A 23,911-nucleotide genomic window follows, 5' to 3' on the forward strand; every position below is an offset into this window, starting at 1 on the left:
AGAAAACGTAAACACTTGTTAGAGATGGTCAGGGCTCTTCTTTTTCAGTCTCATGTGCCTCTTTGGGGAGAGTGCTTGTTAACAGCCACACATTTCATAAATAGAATGCCCCTCAATTCCATTCACTTTTCTACACCTTATGAAAGAGTGTTTAGTCACAAGCCAAATTTAAGTCACTTAAGGGTGTCTGGGTGCGGGTGCTTGTGCTTTGTATCTACATTAAAAACTCATAGAAGCAATTCGGATCCTATAGCTTCTGCTTGTGAACCTGATCGGAAAGCAGATAAAGTAATGAACCTAGCCACTCACAAAATTATTATTACTCGAGACATCACTTTTCATGAAAAACATTTACCTTATTTTCATTCTCCCACACCTTCTCAACCTCCTCCATCTATTTTTCTTCCCTCACAAATACCTTTCCCACCCGACACTTCCTGCACTCTACTAGATTCTTTTCCACTTGACACACCTACTACCTGTTCTTCTACCAATTACACCATTCCCTCTTCTACTTCTACACCTTCATCTTCTTCTCTTTCTCTACCAACACACCTTACTATACCTTCCGTCACTTCTACTCCATCTCCTAACACTTCTACTTCTTCTCTCACTCATATTACTTCTTCTCATCCTCCTCTAAGACAATCTACCAGGATACATAAACAATCAGCATGGTTTACAGACTATGTTGTAGTACTTCTTTCTATTCTCACTAGTGCAATGTTGTTCAATCTCATGAACAACCTACCTTTTTACAATCTAGTAATATCAATACTTCTAACTGGTGCAATGTTGTTCAATCTCATGAACTACCTACCTCTTTACAATCTACTATTATCAATACTATTATTCTTTCTTAGCCTGCAAATTACTTAGAAGCTTCTCAATACACAGGGTGGATAGAGGCCATGAAAAAGGAAGTAGATGCATTGGACACTAATGAGACTTGGAAACTTACCTCTTTAGCTAAGGGTAAGAAAGCAATTGGATGTAAGTGGGTGTATAAGGTGAGATAAAAAGCAGATGGCATTGTTGAAAGGCTAAAAGCAAGACTAGTGGCTAAAGGCTTTACACAGCAATATGGGGTAGACTTTGAAGAAACCTTCTCACCTGTGATTAAGATGTCCACAATAAGGTGCATCATCTAGCAAAAATTGGATTATATTTCGATTGGACATTAACAATGCATTTCTGCATGGTGATGTCTCAGAAGACATTTACATGAAAATGCCTGAAAGCATCCCTAATCATCATAATCTTATCTGCAAACTGAAAAAATCATTGTATGGCCTAAAGCAGGCTAGACAGTGGTTTGCAAGGTTGACTTCAAAGTTATTACATCAAGGCTTTAATCATCCACGAATGACTACTCCTTGTTTCTTAAAAAGGATAAATTAGGTGGAATCATTGTTGGTGTGTATGTGGATAACATAACATTGACCGGTAAAAACACCGTTGCTATTCAAGCTTTGAAGCTACATTTACATAAAGACTTGGGGCAATTGCATTTCTTTTTGGGTATGGAAGTGAGTCACGTTCATCGGGGAATTATAAATGACTCAAAAGAAGTTCACTGAAGAGTTGTTACAAGAATGCAATAAGGATTTGTCTAAGATTGCTAAAACACCTATCCCTGTTCACTTAAAGCTAGCAACAAACACAGGGACCAACCTTGTATAGAAGTTTAGTTGGTGAACTAAACTTCCTGACCGGACATATCCTATGCGCTGTACAATCCTTAGTCAACATATGCACCAGCCTAGGCTTCATCATTATACATCTTTACATCATGTCATGAGATGCCTTGCTAGGACTATTGGTCAAAGAATACTTCTTACTGCTACTTCACAGCTCTTGTCCAGATACTAGGCGTTCAGTCATAGGCTATGTGATGTTACTAGCCTCCTCACCTATATATGTGATGTTACTAGGCTCCTCACCTATTTCCTGGAAATCAAAAAAGCTAATGTCTCAAAGTCTTCACCACAGGCTGAATATAGAGCTATGGCAGAAGCAGCCTCTGAAATCACATGGCTTATTAGGCTATTGCAGGAGCTAAGAGTTGATAAATTACAACCTATTAAGTTACTATGTGACAACCAATCTAAACATATCGAATTAGATTGTCACTTTACAAGAGAAAAAGTTATGAAAGGGATTATACAATTTGTCCTATTTGCCTATTGAAGAGCAGTTAGCAGATCTCCTCACTAAGGCCTTGCCTTCTCCTCAACATTTGAAGCTCAGTACCAAGCTAGGAATGCTTAATTCACAATCTCTTCCTAGATTGAGGGGGGTTGTTAAGGATTATGACCCTCCTTGATATAGTGGTGCAGCTACAGGAGATTATTTCTCCTAGTGCCAGCTCAGCTTCATTCTGTTATACATTCTGTTATAAATTAGTTATTCTCTAACTACTTTCTCTCTTGTAATTATCAGTACTATATAAACTGATCTGCTGCTGTAATGATGTAATGATTTCATTTTCTCAGTTTTACATCAATAAGAAATCTTCGCTTCCTCTTTTCTCTCTACATTCTCTCTCTAAAATGTCAAGAACTCTTTCATTTCATTTCACTGTTAATCAATAAATACATGGATTTTATCAAATCTTTCCGTTCCTGCTCCATGTGAGGATTTATTTTGGGAAAAACACCAAAAAATCTTGCATCGACTTGCTACTTTTTTTTCCTAAAAAGGAAATCAATGATGAACCACTAGAAGTCAAGACTTGATTTAACCGAACTGGTTGAGGACATTTTGAAATTAGAATACATTTACAATAAGATCAAAGAAATTACTGGATCATAGCAATCGAGTGACAGCATTCGAGTTTACTGAAACTTTGAGAGTATTATTAAGGGGCAAAAAGAAACTACACAATGAGGACTATAGAGATGACCCAGTCTAGATCAACATTGCATAATGTTTGAAATACTAGTATGCTACATCAACATTAATGCAATTAAGCAAATGAACTCAGAAGTTACAATAAACTCAAGTTTCCATCTCATTTTCAAAGTAAAAGCCAATAATCATACGTATACAAGTATGCAATCTGTATTAATGAAATCAAGGAATGATGTATCTCACCTGTGCTTGGAGATTACCAACTCAACAAAGCTCCATATGCTACATCACCGGCAAGACAACCTGATGCTTATGGACGTGCAACTAATAGCTTGAGCTAATTGTCAACGGAGCATAAACTACAACCTTGACTTGACACCTTTCTCTCCTGGCATTAGTAGTGCATCATAATGACCATAACCATGATATAAGACTCGGATTGGGTTGTCTTTGCCATATTCCTGGCCATACTCAGCAATGGACATCAATCCACCATGTTTGTCGTCACGCATGTAAACTGTAATTGGCGTCCTGCAATACATAAGTTGACTGATCAAAATCCATGAATGCGCTGAATGCAACAAAGAATGATAATATTAAACAGGGTAAAATATTGAACCGCAGCTGAAATCTGTCCATGAAATTAGTGTAAAAATATTATGACACGAGCCCTCCTTACCTTAAAACATGAGAGAGCATCAGCAACTCCGGTTCACCTCCCCATACATGTGACTTCCTTATTTGCGAAATATAAGTGTCAAAATCACCTTCAATAAACCTGTCACCATGGTACCACCAAGAACTTTCACTTGACCAGAAATTAGTGAGTAAAAAATCCAAGGGATGATTCTTAGACAAGACATATCAAAATCTTTTTAACAAATCATAACACAATACTTCTCTCACAATATTTTTTACTCATATGTAAATTCATTTTTGTGTACTTGTATAATGCCTAAACCAATACTACTCCAATACTTCAAAAAACCTTCTACCCATGGCAAGTCAATTTTTTTTTTGGTGGGGTGGGGGATTAAGAATAACCCTGCCTCTGTCTGGGATAATGAAAAAAGATACTAACTTAACCTGACACAACGCCCTCCCTTTACTTCACATTAAGAAAGAAGTGCAAACAATAGGCATGTATACCATTGAGGAAATTTTTTCTGCCCATAAGTAGGGATGGCAATTCAATTCGGATCCGACCCTAGTCCGCTCCGATCCGAAGGAAAAAATCCGAGTTGACTCCGACAAAAAAATTAATCAGAATTCGACTCCGTTTTAAAAGTCCGACTTCGAGTCGGAGAAGGGTCAGAGTCGGATCCTATAAAAAATCCGACCTCCGAATCTGACTCCGACTTTAAGGCAATTAATCCTTTTACTATTGATATTAATGTACTATGTATGTACAATTTGACACTTACTGTAAAGCACTTGTATTATTTAAGATTTTTCCATTGAAGAAATGACTGTTAAAGGTTTGGATCAATGTCGGAGTCGGATGTTAGGATTTTAATACGGATCGGAGTCGGATTTCGGTATTGGACGTCGGACTCGGACTCAGATTTAAGATCCGACTTCTTGTAATGTCGGAGTTGGATTATGGATAATCCGGTCCAAGTCCGACTTGTTACCATCCCTACCCATAAGGGAGAAGGGGGAGCATATACATTAAGCATTGTTCACCGTAATTGATTATAATTTCCTTACTTTACCAAGGAAAACTACAGGAAGATGAGCCTAAGTAAGCTGAGTGCCTCTCTTATATCAATGATCTAGAGTAACAAGAAAAAGAAGTTGCTGATTTCTTTTACTTTAACCCCATCCTTCCCAGCCAATTTATCATAAGGAGCAATAGCATCAAGAAAAATTGGTCAATTGATCAATAATAAATGCTTACCACTCAGTTTCTTGGCGCCTTCTGATAAACTCATCTGCCACCTGAAACCACGGTTTTAGTGTTTTACACACATATTACTATATCCAATAACTCAAACTATTTCAAGTCGAGCCTAGCAAGATTCTGGTGTCATACTCTCATGTAAGGAAATGCGATCCTAATTGACTTCATAAATATCATTATTTAGAGGGAGAAGTTAACATGGTGAACTGCACTCTATTGAAGCATTTCAGTGCCTTTGGGGGCTAAGTTAAATGTTCAGATAACAGATGAAATCATTACAAAAATCTATAACTTCCTCCTCTATAATATAATTTTAAAAAGGGACCTTTTGATATGCAAAAAAACAAGATTTTGTTCCCTAACAAGTGTATTGTGGTAACGTGGATTTACCACAACTTGAAGTCTGATGACCCAAAGATGAAGGAGAAGTAGGCTATATTCACTTATATCCATAGACTGCATAGACGTACCATAGCCCGCAACTCGTCGGCTAATTGTTTTTGAAGGCTTTCATTTGGAGCAGGTTTTCCGTTCCTTAAACAAGCCCCATGAGCAACAGAACGAAATAAACACCTCCCATCTCCAGGTATGCCTGCATCACAAGCAGCAGTTTGTCCATGTTGGCGATGCTGAAAGACGATAATCCAGAGAACACCACCATATTTTTTAACTTAGCCCACCACAAGCAGCAGTAATCTTAGTCTTTCTATAGATTTCAGGGTAAAACCTCGGTCATATTTTTTAACTCCCAACTCAAGATTGACTTCATACTTGCCTTTTAGTGGTTCCCAAGATCAATGTTTGACTATTATTATCACAAGTGAATATTTTTATAATAAACACATTTATAATTTTTTGAGTCAAGTCTACATAGAAATGTATAATAATACTTCTATATTTTGCTGAATTTGACAAACTTTGACCTTGAAAGGGTAAAGTGTAAAGTTAAGTTCAGATCCAAACAGTGGGAGTATTACATGTAGGCAAAGATAAATAAAAAAACAAAAAAAACTTTATAAAGAGCTTTTCAAGATAAATTTAATGACAATAATTCTTGCTTTTGTAGTCCAAGGTATATTCTAAGATACAAGTGGAAAGATAGGCATGGGACAGATCACATGTACGTATATTGTCATACATAAATAAACAAACATAATGGCAATCTCCAAAGTGATAGAAGAAAAAAATAAACTATCACATCAACGTGTGAGGAGGACAATGAACATACACGTCTCTATGCAGTGCGCACCAAGGAAAAAATTAATGCCTTCGCCCTATAAACTATAAAGTGCAGGGTTTCCTATACTGCATGTCCTGATACTATATTTTCACTTATTTCCTATTACTTGCAAAGAATTACCAACTTTATGGGACTGAAGGTGAACTGGAGGATCTGGTGTATGCTAATAGATTCAATTTAAACAAAAAGAAGTTACCATTCACTCACTTACCTATGACAGAATAGTCGTTGTAGACTTCCTTTCCATGGGAACAATGGTCAGTTGGTGGATCAATGCATTCCTTTTTGTCGCCCTTCTCCTTTGGTGCTTCAGCATGAGCTGAATTTGCAGTTGAATAACAAACCAGTAATCCCAAAATCAAACCAGTAGCACTGTATCCCTTGGACCAAGAAAATAGTCCAACACTACATTTCAAGTCAGAGCGCAGTCTTCTTACTCTTGCATTCCGAGGCCAAAGTGAGAAACCAGTTGATGTCTCTTGAGAACTCTTTTCTTTTACTGAACTTTTAATCGTTAATAAAGGAAAATAATCCTTCTTATTGGATCCACCAGATCTGCACTGAAGCCATTGAAATGCACGGGAGCTACAATCTGCAAAGCATGAAGCTTTGCTGGGGACTGAAATTCGAGAACATCTGATTCTTGAGACTCCTTGTTTCAAAATGAAACAGCATGAACTGGATGTAGCGGGTGATGCGACATTCTGTATATGGCTTTGCAATTGCTTTTGAAAATGCCCACTTACAGGAAGCACATGTTTGGTGCAAGTCTTGATAGGGGAGCTGACTATCATCATTCTGAGACCTTAACCCTCTTTACGGTTACAATTTTCTACAACTTAATGCGGGAAACCCACCATACAATGTGACTTGACCATAAGCATAAATTAGCTCATGAGATAACCTCTATTATTCTTCTTCCCCCAAGTGCTTATCTTCTCATTCCACCTTTATAACAAAAACTGAAAACGTTCAATAGTGAGGTGAAAATTATGTAGCCAACTAAGTCAGCTCTAACCCAAGGTCAACTCATGTTCAAGTTAAGTTTAACCCAAACTCGAGCCCTCAAGCGAAAGCTCAACCTAACTATAATTCTGGTGGACCTTCTCAATTATTCATTATCTCTAGACGAAACGAGCAGTTCTTAGCACATATCTGAAACATGGTTGACATGCCAACTACCGTAATCAACACAGGGTTTCAACAAGAAAGCATGTAAACATATCATGCACACTATGGCTATAGTTGGTTGGACAGGGTTTCAACAAGAAAGCATGTAAACATATCGAGAGGTGAGGTCTCTCCAAAATAAGAGCTAATACAAATATCTTTCATCCTGCCTTTTTTTCTTAATCTACCTTCCTCCTATTTATACTACTAGCTACTGCTGATGACTGCTGTCACCTTTTTTCTGCCTACGTCACATTCTTATGCTGCAATAATAAGTTAGTGCCACTCACTAATACAGAGAATATGCTGCCAATCTGCCACCCTCTGTTGTACTAGGCTGCTGAGTCATTCTTGTTGTTGGAAATCCCCCTTTTACCCCTTCTAGAATAGGTGATTAGGAATCTTCGAGATGGGTTCCTTGCATAACAATATACACATGACTTTTACATTCTACCCTCAGCCACTTCTGACTGATGCAATCTATAATATCTTTGCTCTCACGAAATTTACCATGACTTGTGGCCATTTAAAGACTCACATTTAAATTAAAAACGTAATGGAAATACTAAACTAAAACATATCTTAAATACCGAAGAATTGCATAGGACAAATTACAATGAGGCAGAAAACCCTTAATTGGAAGTGCAAGTGCTTCTCCTTCAACAAATATAGTTCTAGAAACAAAGAGGACAGACATGAATTTTAATAATGTTTGATAGCTAAGCTCCATCTCTGTTCTACATTGGAACACTTGAAGACATTGGTGTCCCCCTGAAATGCCTAAAGTACCCTTATGTATAAAATGTTTAAATTGTTAAAAGAAATGCCCTTGTTCTAGTTATGAATTAAATCTTTAAAGCTATTTAATCTACCACTTATGTTTTCTATAAATAAACGCATCATATCGTGCATATTAGACTAGTACTCCCTATGCCTTTATTTAGTTGCTATATTGTTATTTTGGAAATTGAACCACTAACTTTGATGATTATTTTGAATTTTTTATAAGTAAAAATATAGTCATAATGTTAGATTTGTCTTCGATGCGTAAATTCATAATATCAAATTTTTATATTCTTAAATGAAATAAGAGATATTAAGGGTTATATAATATCTTGAAAACCGCGCACCAACAATGTAGCTAAGTAAAAAAAAAAGCAGAGAGAGTTATAGATAAGGCCGCAGTTGACGGGACCGAATCAAAGACAACAAAAATTGACAAGGTAAACCAAATCCAATTGTTGCATAAAAGAGTAGAAAATCTCAATAAAGAGGAAGGTTTAATTCCCTTTCTCTTCAGAATATTAGTTCAATTCACACTTCATTCGCTCCAATTAAATTGCAGATGAATTAGAAATTCAATAAAAACTACGAAATGCAAATTGAAGTAAAGATAATAATTAACACAATTGAAGCTAAAAGAGTAAACGAAATTCAAACCTAACATGAAATCTGCTAGAATGAAGAAGCCAAATTGAAGGAAAGGTCCGAAAAGTAAAATGGCAGGGAAAGGGTATCGACATAAGAGAAGAGTAAAGAAAGGAAAGGAGGAAAAGAATACCTGTGTTTTCCTTGCTGATTGGAAAAGATTCAATTGTAAATAGTTAGCTTGAGAAGAAAATCAATGGCGGATTGTTGAACAAGTTTGGAAATGAAATGCGCCGCACGACGAAGCAATTGAAGAAGAGAGAGAGGTTAGATAGTGTCTGGTGTAAAGCGTTAATGTGTTATCACATCAGTCACCCCGTCACCGCCTTCACCAGATGGAAGAAGAGACCGTTAGGGAGATGACAGATGTTACACTTTCTTGCGTTTCCTATGTAATCAAAATAAATATCACTCCTTCTTTTTCAAAATATAATCAATATTTCCATTTTGGATCTCCCAAAATTTAGTTTTACATTTTTTCGTAATCTATACATATATATTAAAAGGCGTGCGTAATAACGTCGATGCGCCACGTGGCACTCTCCTCCTGCCACTAGAATTTTGCCACGTGTCTGTTAACCAACAAAGTCAAGTGGTCATTATTTAAAAAATAAATATGTTGAAACCTGGGCTCGAACCTCTAACCTTACGTAAGGATTTTCAAAGAATCACCATCTCATCTAACATCTCTTAATGATCCATGTTTCCACAAAATTAAAAATAAGTGTTGTAATTAGTTAATTTTATTAAATATATCCCTTGCATCCTTAAAAATAAATAAATTTGCATGTTCATTAAAATTAATTATGTATGCATGATACCATTTGAAGAGCAGTGTTGACCACTACAGTATTACCCCTAGGGAGTTTTAGTTCATGTAATCTATGTACAATAAAAAAATTTAGAAATTGCGTAGTATAGGGTTTGATCCCAAAACCTCAAGTACATATACTACAATCTTAACCACTAGGCTAAGTTGTATTTATTGTTATGATCATAAAGTATTATATTAATAAATAAATTTTTTTCTTACCCGGGGCATAGCCCGGGCCTAATAACTAGTTTATATAGAAAAACCGTGTCTTCATTATTTATTTGCTCAAAAGATAAAAGGTACACCTTGGTGTCGTATTTCTACGTACACCAAATGAGGCCTTGTTTGGTTGACAAAATAAATCATGGGAAGTGCAAATTCCTAGGAAGTAGAAGTATATGAAGTTGTTTGGTTGGCAAAATCATGGAGATTTGCACTTCCTAGGAAGTTCTACTTCCACCAAAATGGAGGAAATTACTTACCTAGGTCCCCTAGGTAAGTAGAGTTTCCCATAGGAAGTTCTACTTCCCATTATCAACCAAATACAATTTTACACTTCCTAGGAATTTCAAATACATGGGAAAAATAACTTCCTAAGAAGTATGACTTCCTACATACAACCAAACAAGCCATGAGATATTGAATATGAGAGTTCCAAATGAGTAGGACCCAAATGAGTATGAGTTTTCCAAATGAGTATGAGTTTTCCAGATGAGTATGAGTTTTCCAAATGAATATGAGTTCTCCAAATAAGTATCAGTTAACCTAAATGAGTAGGTGTTACCTAAATGAATATAAAGTCAAATGAGTATGAGTTTGTCAAACGAGTATGAGTTGAGTTGGGATTTTGTTTAATTTTTTAATTATGATATTTCTTGATTTATAAAATAAGCATACTCATTTGAGTTTTATGGTACTCGTTGATTAAACATACTCAAATGCTTATAAATGAATGGAAATGTCCAAATGAGTATGAAAGTTGTTCAAATGAGTATGAGTTGGATTGGGGTTTTATTTAATTTTTTAATTATTATAATTCGTGCTTTATAAAATAAGCATACTCATTTGAGTTTTATGTACTCATTGATTAAACATAATACTCAGATGCTTATTATAAATGAGTATGGAAATGTCCAAATGAATATGAAAGTTGTTCAAATGAGTATAAGTTTGTCAATTGAGTTCGGAGTATGAGTTGGGTTGAGGTTTTATTTAATTAATATATTTTTTAATATATAAAATAAGCATACTCATTTGAGTTTTATGTACTCATTGATTAAACATAGTCAAATGCTTATAAATGAGTATGGAAATGTCCAAATGTGTGTGAAAGTTGTTCAAATACGTATGAACTGTACAAATTAGTATGACTTATATGGGAAAAAAAATGAAAATTAAATTAAAAAGAGCAATTGTGTACAAATTAGTATGAATTATATGAAAATAATAAATGAAAATTAAATTTAAAAAAGCAACTGTACGTTATGTGAAATTCCAATGGTGACATATCTATGTCACATCATATCAAGATTTTCTTGTGCTACAAAAGTCGGCTGAACTCAAACTTGATAGTAGAATGGGAATTATAATTTACTTATTTTGCAGTTTAGCTCTGCTTTTGATTAGGACAATTTGTTATTGTAAGAGCACCTTTACTTATTATCAATGAAAATTTTCATTCATTTGAAATAAAAACATCTATAATTATGTATTATGTAAAATTCGAATAAAAATTATCAAACAACACTTTATTCTAAGAGTAATTAATAATTATAATATACACATATTCTTGGAAACAATTTTTTTCGAAAAAGTTCCTCAAATACTAGTTAGTTTTCCCGTAATAACACAAAATACATTGACGAAAACTCATAACAAAAAATTATTAGAGAGCTTGATCCCATCATGTTGGGGATACTCGTATAATGTCGAATTCACTATCAAATTAGACACTTAGTTGGCACACAATATCATGTATCAACATAATTGAAGATTTTGTTGGATATGAAAAGTCGATTTATCAACTAAAATTAGCATTTTGTTATAATAACCTCTTCTTAATGCTTCGTCCTTTCGAAATACACTTTACATGAAAAACACGTAAATGTCTCTCGCACTTTGCCTACAATGCTAAAGTACGAATGAAACACTATATCACCTTTTCGTGAGACACGTAATGGGCTTCTATAGCCATTCTAAATGCTTGTTTACAATTTGCCATTCAAGTAGATAATATTTTAACCATGAACATTTCAATGTCTATAGAACCTCCCATTCTTATTTAGTAATATTTACTCGCTCGTAACTCGATTCAAAACAGTCACCTCGACTCAAACCATATCTATTGAGAAGCTATATGAGCCACCAACTATCTAACATCTTTAGGAAGTAGGATACTATACTTTGACATCACAAAATATCGATCTCTAGTTGGATCATAATTTTCTTAAATTAAATCAGTTAGGGCATAATCTTAGGAAAAACTTCTATATTCAGTTTACCTTTCCCCCCTAAAAAAGAAGCTTTCTAGTTTCTACTGCAATTCTTTGTTTCTCCTCTTCCTCGCTCACTTTCCCTTTTCCCTCCAACGTCTCTTTCTCTCTCCTCGCAATCACTTCAAATCTACTTTCATTCAATCAATCTTCACTTAAACCATGCATTGGGACTTAATCTTATGGCTAATTGCACTAATCTCCAACATTGGTCTCCTCGTTCTCCTCATTTATCAGGTTAATTTTATATCATCAACACTTTGATTTTTCCAAAACCCTAGATTTCTACTCATAATTTTACTCTTTTCATTGCTGCTCTCATTAGTTTGATTTCTTCGTTTAAATTTAGCTTTTTTTTGTGCTTTGTTTTTTGAATAACATTGTGATTAATGTTTGTTATAGATGATATGTTTGTCGGATTTGGAAGCTGATTATATGAATCCCTACGAATCGTCGACGAACATAAATTCTATGATTTTACCAGAATTTGGATTGCAAGCAGCTTTCTGTGCTCTTTTTCTTCTTACTGGTCATTGGCTCATGTTTTTGGTCACTCTTCCCGTTGCAATTTATCATGCAAGATTGTAAGTACAAATTATGTTGGTTGATTTGTTAATATTTGATTTTGATGAATGCCATTGTTATGCATTTGCGCAATTGGTGGTCTAGCTTCAGGTTCCGATTCCGGCCCATAGAGAAAAATAGAAGTATAAGAGCATAAATTGATAGGTTGGCGATGCATAAGTCTAGCGTATCGAACTAGGAAAGACTCAGCTGTGGAAGTGTGGTCATTGGGTTTTATGTGGAGCAGAATTGATAAATAGTAAAATTGGGACTTACTAAGGAGTTGTTGAGTTGGGTTCTATGCTGAAAAGTGGGCCTGGAGTTTGGTTTCTGTTGATCGCGTGAAATGTCGTTGAGTTTCGTGAGATTTTAAGCAAGCTGCATTATAATTTATATATACTCAAAGGCTTGAAGACTAGAATCCTTTTGTTTCAGTGCTGTATCATGTCAATACATCAAAGAGCCATGATTCAAAAGCTTATTTTGAGGCTTCTTTGGTAGGTGGATGAAGGTATTTTTAAAGGTATTGCTTATTACCATGCTACAGTTTTAACAATGACAAGAATTAAGTCTCATCAATGCGTAAATGGGGCTATCGACGATGTATGCACGGGGTTATTGATTCATATTAGTAGAGCTATATGGGGTTAATGTTAATGCATTTAAGGGGGTACTCGTAAGGATTTAGAGGGGATACAGATTATATCTTAATGAGGTATCGATAATGGCAGCCCATTATTACAGCATGCAACGTATCACATAGGAGACGCTCTGAAAATCTATATTGTACCTTATATGAACCATCTTAAAATCAAATGTTGCCTATTGGAGCTGATCCAAGAGGTAGCTGTAGAGCATGTTTGTACTAAGTTGATAATTAAGGTATATGAAGAAGAAGAAGAAACCAAAGAAAGAAGAGTGAAAGAAGAATGAAATTGGGATGTTTGATTAAGGATTACCATCTAGTGACATTGGACAGACCTAAGCATGTGTCAAAATTTTTGACGAGTTACTTGGCTATTAATTGTTTTACAACCCAACTTTGGTGGCTTCAGTAGCATATTTGAACTTCTAAAATTGCGTTTGTGTTGAGATAAAGAAGTACCTCGAGTAGTCTAGGTTAAAAACCAGCTTTTTGCTGAATTGGCCTGAGTATCTTTCTTATCATTGTTACAGTGCTACTTAATGGTTAGTGAGAAGCTATGAGATTTGCTCCCTTTGTGTTGAAATGATTCTCACTACGTTGCTATTAGTTGAAATAGCAATGTGACACAAAAAGCGGTAGTCAGAAAATGATGCAAGCGTTTTCTCTTGTTTGTCATGCGAGATAAAAACTTTTAAATTTAAAATTTTGGATAGGGCCTATTCTTCTTTTTGTGTTTGTTGCTTCTCTTCTTTTGCAATTCCCGTATGGTGGACTTAATTCATGTTATAGACGGTCAATCGTTGTTCAAAACTTTGATTTGGTAGGAATACATGGTGTTGAGAGTTGGTAATGTGTTTTAGGTTCATTAAAGTCCTGTTATATCGTAGATAATGCTGATGAAAATATTTTGTTGACTCATTTAGTGTTCTATCTTTTTAACTATTTCTATATGCACTTTGAGAACCTCCTTTGACTCCCCTAATCCACCTGAGCTTCCACGCTAAATATAAGGTTCCAAAGAAAGTGATTGCTGTGAAAACTTTTCTTTGAATGGCAGTGTTGGATAAACTGAGCACCTGTGGAAAATTGCCTTCCAAGAGGTCAATTAGATTTGTCTTGGTTTTTATATTTTGTAAATTTGGACATAAAAGTTGATACCTAAATCTGCATTGAGGGCTGGCCGATTTTCTGGTCTCCGCAGCATAGACTTTTGGTACAAAATGCATGGATTTAAGAAGGTACACAATAAAATAGGAATTTGATATAAGTTATATGTGGATTTGGACCTGGGAGGGAAAGAAAGAGCAACTCCTTAGGGCACCTGCTTTTGTTGCAGTCATGTGGTTTGTGACTTGTGAGTGTTGTGGGAGATGTGGAGAGGAGGAACAAACTTTTTTACAAGTAGATCGGTTGTCCTGCTTTATGTAACCAGGCTGTTTTCCTCAATAAAGCAGTCATCCTGTAATAGTCATGGCTGGGTAGCTACGGATAAATTGGTGTAACTAACTCCATGATGTTCAGCCGTTAAGAATGGATTATAAACTCAGTGACTTCCTTTTCTATTTTGAGGTTGAAATAGGAACCAAAGAGGTTGTGGATATTGTATCACGTACTCCTGACACTTGCTCATTGTTTGTTCCATGCCATTGTTCAATTAATATCCAGAATATAAGTCTTGATTTGGCACACTTTTTGTGAAATGTGTTCTTCTAATCTTTATTCGAACCTGTAGTTTTTGGCTAACTCCATGTTCTTCCTGATTCTTTTATTTCATTAGCCTTTTCCGACTTCTATTCTTGAACATCTTAGGACTTTCTTGGTTTGATTTTTGTGCTGCAGAAGTCAATTTTTTTCAATCAATTCTGGTCCTTGGCATATTACTGAAAAGTTGTTGACCTATTTAAAGATCTAAGGGGTATCTAGTATATAATTTTTGCTTCTTAATCCCTCCCTTCTCTATTGGGCTTACACTGAGTTTTACTTCCACCATAAATTTCCACTTTATAGGGTTGAGCTTTACAAATTTATGTTATCATACTTTTTCTGTGAGAATTAATTGATCGAGTCTTTGAAGGTATTTCCTGTCCTCTGTACTTTTGGGTATTGTCCTTGCCTGGTTCTTGAAAAACAATATTTCTATTGTAAGGCATTTGGGCTTGCAATGTATTGACCAGAGAGTGGAAATTGTGAAATTAAGCATTGGAGTGAAATTGAGCCAAAATTCTGGATCTTTCCCGAGAGAGATGGCTTTCTCTCCTACAGAGTTCCATTTCAAGCTGCGAGTCTTGTGACCCTTGTCCGAATGACGGGTTCTCATTTTAAGAAAATGATGAAGAATTTGCATCAAAGCTGAACCGGAAGTTTGAAACAGCTTAGTTGAGCTTACAAGCTTGTATATTCAGATGTAAACATGTGTCAAAGTTGGTCTTTACTTTATGCTGTCATCTGCCGCATTATATCAACTCATATCTTCGTATAACTATGCAGGTTTACTAGGGGAGAACATCTTGTTGATGTCACAGAGATTTTCAGAGCACTTAGTCTTGAGAAGAAGTACCGTTTTGTCAAGCTAGTCCTATACCTATTATTTTTCTTCTTGGTTATCTTTAGGTAATTGCTATACACTTATACCACACATGCTTAAGTACATACATACATATATATGTTTTTATCATTTTCTTGTTAGTTAGCATTAGTATATATATCATGAATTCATAAACACACAAACACAGACAAACACACACACAAACCCCCGCTTGTGCGGGCGTACATGCAGATACAGATACACGCACACAGACACACACACACACGCGTGCACTCTTGCAGATACACACACATGCTGACACACATACATGCTGACACACATACATGCATACTTATAGTGTAGTATCTAAATTTTGCTACTTTTAGATCCATTCTGAATTCGTTTATTTGCTGTCTGGCCATAGATTTCCAACAGGTTCCGTTTCCAGTTTGTCGATCTTCTCATCCACGCCCGGGGATTTAGATATTCGCTCCTCTTTTCTTGAATTCTAAGTAATAGCTATTCGACATCTAACTGATATAGCGCACTGTAAATTTGAACTTACTATGATATTTTGGGTTTGATTTAATGATCTTTTTTTTGTCCAATCTTGAATATTTGCTCATCTTCCTCTCTATCTCTTACACTTTGTTTGGGTAGTAATCTCTCCAATTTGGGAGGGATGATGTCTATTAAAGAGGGAGGGAACACAGATCCTTCCCTCTACCTCGCCTTCCTTCCCCCAATCCCTTATCCAAACAACGGGACTTGTTCCCCTCCCTTTCCTTTCCTTTCTCTCCATTCCCTCCTATCCAAAGAAAGTGTTAGGAATAATAAGTTACAAGTTCCATCACGTGACTTATATATCTACTGCAATGGATGATAATATTATTTGGACACGACTTTTAGATGGAAAGGCATTTTATGATTGGCTTATATGCTCGATGATGATGTCAACACTTGACTTGTTGCACATCACGTCATCGTGCTGCAGTGGTGTGAAAATCAAAAAAATATTGGAAATCTGTTGGTTCAAGTATTCTAAGAAATAAGATTGGTAGCATTGATGACTGATACATCTCCTGTTTGGTGCTTAATGTGCCAACACTCTATGAAATGTGCTTTAGTATGCGTATACTTTTTACTCCATGCACCCTTTTAAAAAAAATATTATATACATTACACTCTGTAAGCAAGGAGGTTCCATTATGCAGCAAAGCAATTAATTAAAAAGCTTTGGGAGTTACCCTTTTATGGATTCTACATACTAATTAGATGGTCTAGAATCCATGTCACCATCTTATTGGTAGGTTAACTGCTGTCCCCTTGTTAAATGATGGTATTGTACAAAATCTGACATAAGCAAAGATATGACCATTTTCCATCGATGTCAAGATGCATAGGATTTATCTTAGGAAGTTCATATACCTTTTGCTTTCTTTCCTAGTCATGGTCTTTTCTTTTATAAATATTATCACGCGTTTGAAGGGGGTGGGATGGTATATAAGTGTGCGTATATATGCACCCAGTTGCTATCAATGATGAACTATGTAATATGCAGGCTTGTGATAGCAATCTATAACTCTTTAGTTGATGAAGATGAAGCAGTGCGTGGTTTTTGGCTGTTCTAGATCCCCAAGGCTTAAGATCTGTTAATGATCCTCCCTGTAAGTTTGTCTTGTACTGTATATGTGTGGATTCTTTTGACGCAGGAGAATAGATACTTCCATTATAGGTATACATGTGATGGAAAGAAGTGACTGAATGTGCATTTTGTTGAACAGCTGTTAATCTTGGGCAGTGAAAGTATGAATTTTGAGGCTACATCAGGGTGGGGCAATTTGCTGAGAAGCAGCTTGTCTGGAGCCTTTTCAAGTCATTTGCGGAGATGATTGACATTATGTGCGGAATCTAGCATCTTAGATGCTTCTCTTATCTAGGAGGCCCCTTTTAGTTTGGGCAATAGGGTTGTGCGAGAAGGGGATGTCATGTGGTTTCCCAGTACTGGTGTTTATCGATGTGACATGTTTCCCTTATTTTTTGTTGAATCTCTAGATAAAAACTCTAAATAGTTAATTTTTGGTTGAGAGGTAAGATGAATGTTGTGGAGACCTAACCAGAGCATCAAGTTGGACGAGAAAGTAGGAAAGATTCATGGAAGTTGTAAGATGTGGACCAAAAAGCACTGTTATTATCCAAAACCTTTTTAGGCTGATGGTCGAATCTAAGGATAGAGGGAAGAGAGAGGGTAGGCAATTTGGCATGGGGGAACGGATTTGATGTTTTTTGCGCAACTCCCATGTGAGGATGCGTCCAGTTTCTCATCATTGGATGATTGAATCCTCATCTTCCCATCCACAAAAAAAGGGTTGGTATTGGACTTTTATGGGCTTCAATCTTGTTGTATTAATGTATATCACTATACTGGTGTGCAATAATGAAATCATTTATGGTGTGTCGACAAAATCATTCTGTTGATTTTTTTGGGTCATTGATAATTTTTTTGATTTCAATCACTTAGGCTCCGTTTGGTTGGATGTAAAACATTTTCACTGTAAAATGATTTTCATGAAAAACAATTTACAATGTAAAACACAATTCTAAAATTAGTTTTTCGTTGTTTGGCTCCATGTAAGAAAAATAATGAAATGAAAGGGAAAGTGAGAAGGTATTGAGAGGAATATACAAAAGAGATAAGGAAAACAATTTTCCCTTCATTTTGATGGGAAAATGGTGTTCCATCATTGTAAGTGTAATTTTACCCCAAGGGAAAATGATTTTACACTCTTTTGTCAATCAAACAATGTAAAACTGAAAATAGAGAAAGATAGTTTCCAGAAAAACGTTTTACACCCTATCAAATGGAGCCTTGATGTAAGAGTGAGGTTGTTTGACTAAATTTTAGTTGGCTAAATTTTTACCTTACTAGTCTAGTGAGTACTCCCTCCGTTTCCTAAAGATCTTCCCACTTACTGTTCCTACAGATACCAAGGAAAAAAGTTGTGTGGGGCATGGTGTGAGTAAAGTAGGAGAGAGAAAGGGGTTAAGATAAATAAACAAATAAAAAGGGGTTAAAGTAGGAGAGATAAAGGGAGTAAAATTGAATTAATATAATGGTGGACCATATGATAGTGACATGAGAGGATAAATAGGGAAATTTGTTTTGCCAAATAAGGAATAAAGCAAAAGAGGGAAGATTTTTTGGAAACACCCTTAAACGAAAAGAGGGAAGATCCTTAGGAAACGGAGGGAGTATATTGGTAACTGTAGGCTTTGTGGGGGCCCTTATCATTCCTATTTAGATTAGCTAATTAAATTTTAACCATGTATATATTTTCATAATTATAAGCTTCAGGAAGTCTTGCCATTATAACCTTATGCATGTCTGAAAATTCACTGTTCAGTTTGAGATTTATATGTCTCAGATATATTCACCCCTGATTATCTTTTTTTCATATTTTTTTTATCATGGAGTCATACTTCAGTTACTTGTGGATTGCCTCAAATGCTCTGCTAACTTGATTATTAGCAACATGTTTCTTTTGACTTGGTTGCGAAATGCAATGTATACCTGAATCTCCCTGCATGAACAACCATCTAACTGGCTGCACCGCTAGGCGCTAGCTGCAGAGCACTGCAAATGCTTACAAGTTCGCGTGAAAGGTCAAAATTTTATCCCATTCACAGAGCTGATATGATGGTTGCTGTTGGCCAGAGAAAACATTTGATGTAAATTGCAGTCCTCTTTTTCTCTTCTAGTCTTCTAATCCTGCAATCTAACTCCATTGTTAGTTTATAGCGGCGGGGTTGCTAAACGCAGCCTCACTTTACTAACGCAGCCTTAAAAAAAACCCAAAGAACTCTTATTATCATATTCTTTTTAAAAAACTCTTTCTCTCTCTAAAAATATTCTCTCCTCCTCTCTAACTGTTAGAGATATAAAAAAAACTTCATTGAAGATCTAAAAATTTTAATTTGATATTCAATGGACCATAATTTTGACCCAATCGAATTTCAATCTGATGTAACTTGTGAACTTTTTTCGTAATTATGATTCAAGTTGTGAATTTTTTTCATAATGCATGATTCGTCTGTTTCGTGTAGACTACACGAAACAATTGATTCCGTTTCGTGCAATCTGCACGAAACAATTGAATCCGTTTCGTGCACCTTGCACGAAATACAACATAACTCTAAAGACGTAGAAAATTGAAGGCATCATAAAAAATATAGGATTATCCAGAGGTTAGCATTTATACAATCTTAATTTTTTAACATATGTCAGACCATATGAAAGCATACCACTAAATTTGACATCAAACGTGATTTTACCATCCAAAAAAAGTTCAAACGACTTCAAAATTTCTCTAGTCAACAACTTTATATACAAAAATTTAGAGTGCTTTGCAAAGAGACGGCACAATTCTAATGAAATCATCCTCTGCAAAGAGAATTATGGAGAGATGTAGAGAGAATTATGAATAATCTATGGAAATCGCCCTAATTTGTTCAAATCTATGGAAATCTAAAGAGGAAGAATAGGTTAAAATCTATGGAAATCTGAAGAGGATGAAGAGGAAGATGAAGAGAGAGAGGAGTGGAGAGAGTAGTTAGAGAAAAGTGGGTTTTGAGGCAAAGGGTATTTTAAATATTTTGTAGGGTTGTATTAGTAAAGTGATGTTGTATTTAGCAACCATGATAGCATAGGGTTCAAAACTGAAAGAAGGTCGAGGTTTGATCTATTTAACTAATGCGAGCGGATCTTATCATTTTAAGCCAATGATGCCATTTGAACATGTTACTTGCAATTTGCTCGGATGTCCTCATCACAACTACATTGAGTAGTATTATGATATACCAATGAAGTTTTGTGAATTTCGTCAATTTTATGTAACATGTGACTAATGAGGCATTATTGGCTATAGACTGATAAGGCACATTTATGCCGGCTCACTTTGCATCACTTTTCTGAGGGAAATCACTTAGTGTCGAGTTACCCAAACAGTAGACCCCCTACCCAGGACCCAGGCCTGAAATCGGCACCTGTTTAATTGCACCAAAATTATGGGTGTTTTTCCTTTCTAATAGAAATAGTAAATAGAAAGATTTTGTCAAAAATTACCTTGTAGAAATGCGTTTTTTCTAGAAAACTATCTTATTAATGAAAATTGTAAGAAACTATCTTTCAAAGTAATAATGTCATAAGAGGCTATCTTTGGCCGGATTTAGGCGTTCGACTACTTTTACGGTGTTAATATTTTTTTTATCCCTTTTTCCTGCTCCTTTTCACCAAAATTTTGCTAATGAACCACATTATAATACCAACTTTCAGAAGAGAAAAAAAATTTGGGTCAAAGGAGCAAAAGGGGGTAAAAGGTCATTGGTCAGTAGTTGGATTTTTTTTATAACATTTTTACTTTGAGGTAGTTTTTTTTTTCGATTTTTTCACCAGGTACTTCTGAGGTTTCTTAATATTCATCAGGTACCCTCGCGTTTTCCAATATTCATCGCGTATCCTTGAGGTTTGGAAAAAATTCCTAAAATTACTTTTTTAGGTTTCCGTCCAAATCATTCATATCAACCCAAATTAACTCTAACTAACCCTAATTAAGCTCTAATTAATTCTAATTAACTCTAATTAATCCTAAAATCCTAACTAATCCTAACCCAACACACCAGCCCCCCACACAACCCCACCTGGCCCCCACCCAACCCAGCACAACCCTCTCCCCCTCCGTCGTGTAGCCCCTCTCCCCCTCCCCCTCCCCTCCGCCGCGCAAGCCCTCTTGAAAATTCTCAATGTTTATCGCATTTAAAGGCCTTGGAAACACTGATTTTGATGGTTGAGTCAGAGATTTCGTAGTTTTCTGAAGGTGAGGAAGCCATTGATGAGATTGAAAATGGAGGTTTGAAAAACAGAATCGGTGTAGTGGAGTTTGAGTTGAAGGAGGAGGGGGGCTGCGTGAGTTCTACTAGGAAGGGGAGGGGGACTTCATGGCTGCTGCAGGGGAGGGGGGAGTGGCTGTGCGGCGGGTGGGGGGCTGCTGGTGGGAGGGAGAGGGAGAGGAAGGGGGTGGTGGGAGGGTTAGGGGTTAAAGGGTTAGAAATTAGGGTTAATTAAGTTTTTTAAGGGTCATATTTAACGGAAATATGATGGTAGGGGCATTTTAGGAACTTTTCCAAACCTCAAGGGTACGCGATGAATATTGAAAAATGCGATGGTACCTAGTGAATATTAAGAAACCTCAGGGATACTTGGTGAAAAAACAGTTTTTTTTTCATACTTCTATATAATGTGTTTTTCAGAACAAATGAACCTATATACTACCTCTGTTTTTTTTATAGTTGCAACGATTAGACATAAAGCGTGAGTAGAAAATGTCTAATCGTTGCAACTAAAAAAAAAACAGAGGTAGTATAAGATAGTTTCGGCAAATTCTTTAAAAGATATTAACACTACTTTCTGGACTTATGGGCTGCATCTATTCAAGAATGGGCCATTGATAAAGGACATGACCTTTGTTAATATCTACCACTCAAAAGATGTAAGGTGGGTTAATCCTAAGTTGTGACCCGACCACTTAGCAACATGGTGGGTCGCTTTCAGGTCCAGAATTGACAACCACTGTCTGTTTGTTTCCTTTATGCAAATATCTAAATATGAAATATGTGGAGCCCAAAACATATGAGTCGGACTTAACGGTTAAAGGGTCAATCTTGTACTCTTTTAGTGGGCCGTCATCATATTTGGAAAGACAATTTCTGATCGTTGATTGTGAGGAAGTTATGATGGTAGCACTACTCTACTAGTACTACTAGTTTTTATAGCTAACATGTCAACTTTGTAGCCTTACTTAGCTTCATCACCTCATTGCGTAAGGTGAAAACATTTACATTTACATTTACATGTACATATCTTTGCTTGCCTTCTTGCTTTTTGGGCTGTCTTTTTGCTGTATTTTGCCAAAGGACAAGAACTAACCAATTGAATTTCAATCTACTCCTTTTCTTGTGCTTTTCATCTTGGCTCAAAGTTCTTGTTGCTATTAATGTTATTCCCTACATCAACTTATTTACAGATGTCATTTCCCTCTTGAAGAAAATGCACATAATTGCATTTTGGTGTGGGTGTTCTCATAAGGTTTCTCAATGTCCATGCTTTTTAGTATAATGGAAATGCCTATAGAGAGACAATGAGACATACTACAAGTTAATGTATGGGAACTTTAAAGTAGAAGGACTCATTTTTTGTGTATAACTAGTGTTACCTGATTGATGCACAAGTCAATCCTCAAAATTATATTAGACTCATGCGTTAACATATATAACTGTAAAAGTCACTAAAATATAGGCATTGCAAAACTTATTATGTGCCATGCAGGATGTGTTATAGCACAAATAAGGGGTTCTGTATGCATGTGGTTTAACTTGACACGACAGGTTGACAACAGGGATAATAATGTAATTTGTTGGCGAGAAATTATTTTGGTATTCTTAAATCGAAGGGGAAATCAAATTGCAGTTCTAGGGAACTCACATGTATTTCCATTATAAAACTTATATATCTCCATATTTGATCTTGAAGAAAAGTGGATTTAGATGACATTATGGACTAAACCAAGAGTCTGGAATCTCCTTAGAAACTACTCCTACTCCTTTCAGTTGTTAAATAATAAGTAACATTGTGATTCAAATAATCACATGAATCATGTCAACACTCTAGAATATAAACAAGTATGCTAGAGTTGGTTAATTAGCATGTAAAACCTACTTTATTAATTGGTGATTAGATTTTAAGCACTATATTATGAGGATTCTAAGTTTGATCAAGTCATCTCTAATATAGAAGTTATGTAGTTTAGGTCTTACATAGCCATCATAATGGCTATGCATATGATCAAATATTCATTATAAAACCAAAACAAGCCAAAGCATGCAAAAATAATCAAATAATGGTTACACAAAGAAACCGAATATAAGGTCTATATCATGAAAGAAATCATTAGTAATGATGTAAACAATCAATGAAATGATGAAATTAGGAAGAAGAATTTATTTGAGAAAAAGGGCATAGAAAAACCCTTCTGTAAATTATGCCTATGTCATTGGTTTGAAGGTAGACCATCAACTCTTTAGCAAACTTTTGTCTTACCTTTGGGATTATAAACAAGTGCAATTTGCTTACACATGTTTATCATATGATTGTAACCGTGTTTTTCTGGCATGATAGTTATTTCGGGTAAAAACTTGTAAAATGGAAGATGAGTCAAAGTCAAG

General features: G+C 35.7%; 2 protein-coding genes across 7 annotated transcripts; one reads left to right on the forward strand and one right to left on the reverse strand.

The window, feature by feature from the left end:
• Window positions 1–1,795: 1,795 nt before the first annotated feature.
• Window positions 1,796–8,975, reverse strand: LOC104889249 (OVARIAN TUMOR DOMAIN-containing deubiquitinating enzyme 4). Of its 5 annotated transcripts, none has more exons than XR_008968499.1 (7): window positions 8,728–8,975; window positions 6,208–6,944; window positions 5,227–5,348; window positions 4,754–4,794; window positions 3,533–3,631; window positions 3,097–3,384; window positions 1,796–1,950 (listed from the first exon to the last, which is right to left on the reverse strand). XR_008968499.1 is itself a non-coding variant. In XM_010674427.3 (6 exons), exons 2-6 carry the CDS (start codon window positions 6,791–6,793, stop codon window positions 3,213–3,215), a joined length of 1,020 nt encoding a protein of 339 aa, XP_010672729.2. In that variant the 5' UTR covers window positions 6,794–6,944; window positions 8,728–8,975; the 3' UTR covers window positions 2,837–3,212. The 5 variants fall into 5 exon arrangements, 2 of the variants coding, with proteins under 2 accessions (XP_010672729.2, XP_010672730.2); XR_007272784.1 differs by lacking the exon at window positions 1,796–1,950 and adding an exon at window positions 2,029–2,380; XR_007272785.1 differs by lacking the exon at window positions 1,796–1,950 and adding an exon at window positions 2,029–2,392.
• A 2,896-nt stretch (window positions 8,976–11,871) lies between these two features.
• On the forward strand, window positions 11,872–18,100 carry LOC104889250 (protein cornichon homolog 1). Of its 2 annotated transcripts, XM_010674430.4 has the most exons (5): window positions 11,878–12,137; window positions 12,303–12,484; window positions 15,598–15,720; window positions 17,196–17,301; window positions 17,419–18,100. In XM_010674430.4, exons 1-4 carry the CDS (start codon window positions 12,063–12,065, stop codon window positions 17,263–17,265), a joined length of 450 nt encoding a protein of 149 aa, XP_010672732.2. In that variant the 5' UTR covers window positions 11,878–12,062; the 3' UTR covers window positions 17,266–17,301; window positions 17,419–18,100. The 2 variants fall into 2 exon arrangements, with proteins under 2 accessions (XP_010672731.1, XP_010672732.2); XM_010674429.4 differs by lacking the exons at window positions 17,196–17,301; window positions 17,419–18,100 and adding an exon at window positions 16,059–16,242 and having other exon boundaries at window positions 11,872–12,137.
• Window positions 18,101–23,911: the final 5,811 nt, after the last annotated feature.

Source organism: Beta vulgaris, chromosome 3 (assembly GCF_026745355.1).
Source record: "Beta vulgaris subsp. vulgaris cultivar EL10 chromosome 3, EL10.2, whole genome shotgun sequence".
NCBI classification, from domain to species: domain Eukaryota; kingdom Viridiplantae; phylum Streptophyta; class Magnoliopsida; order Caryophyllales; family Amaranthaceae; genus Beta; species Beta vulgaris.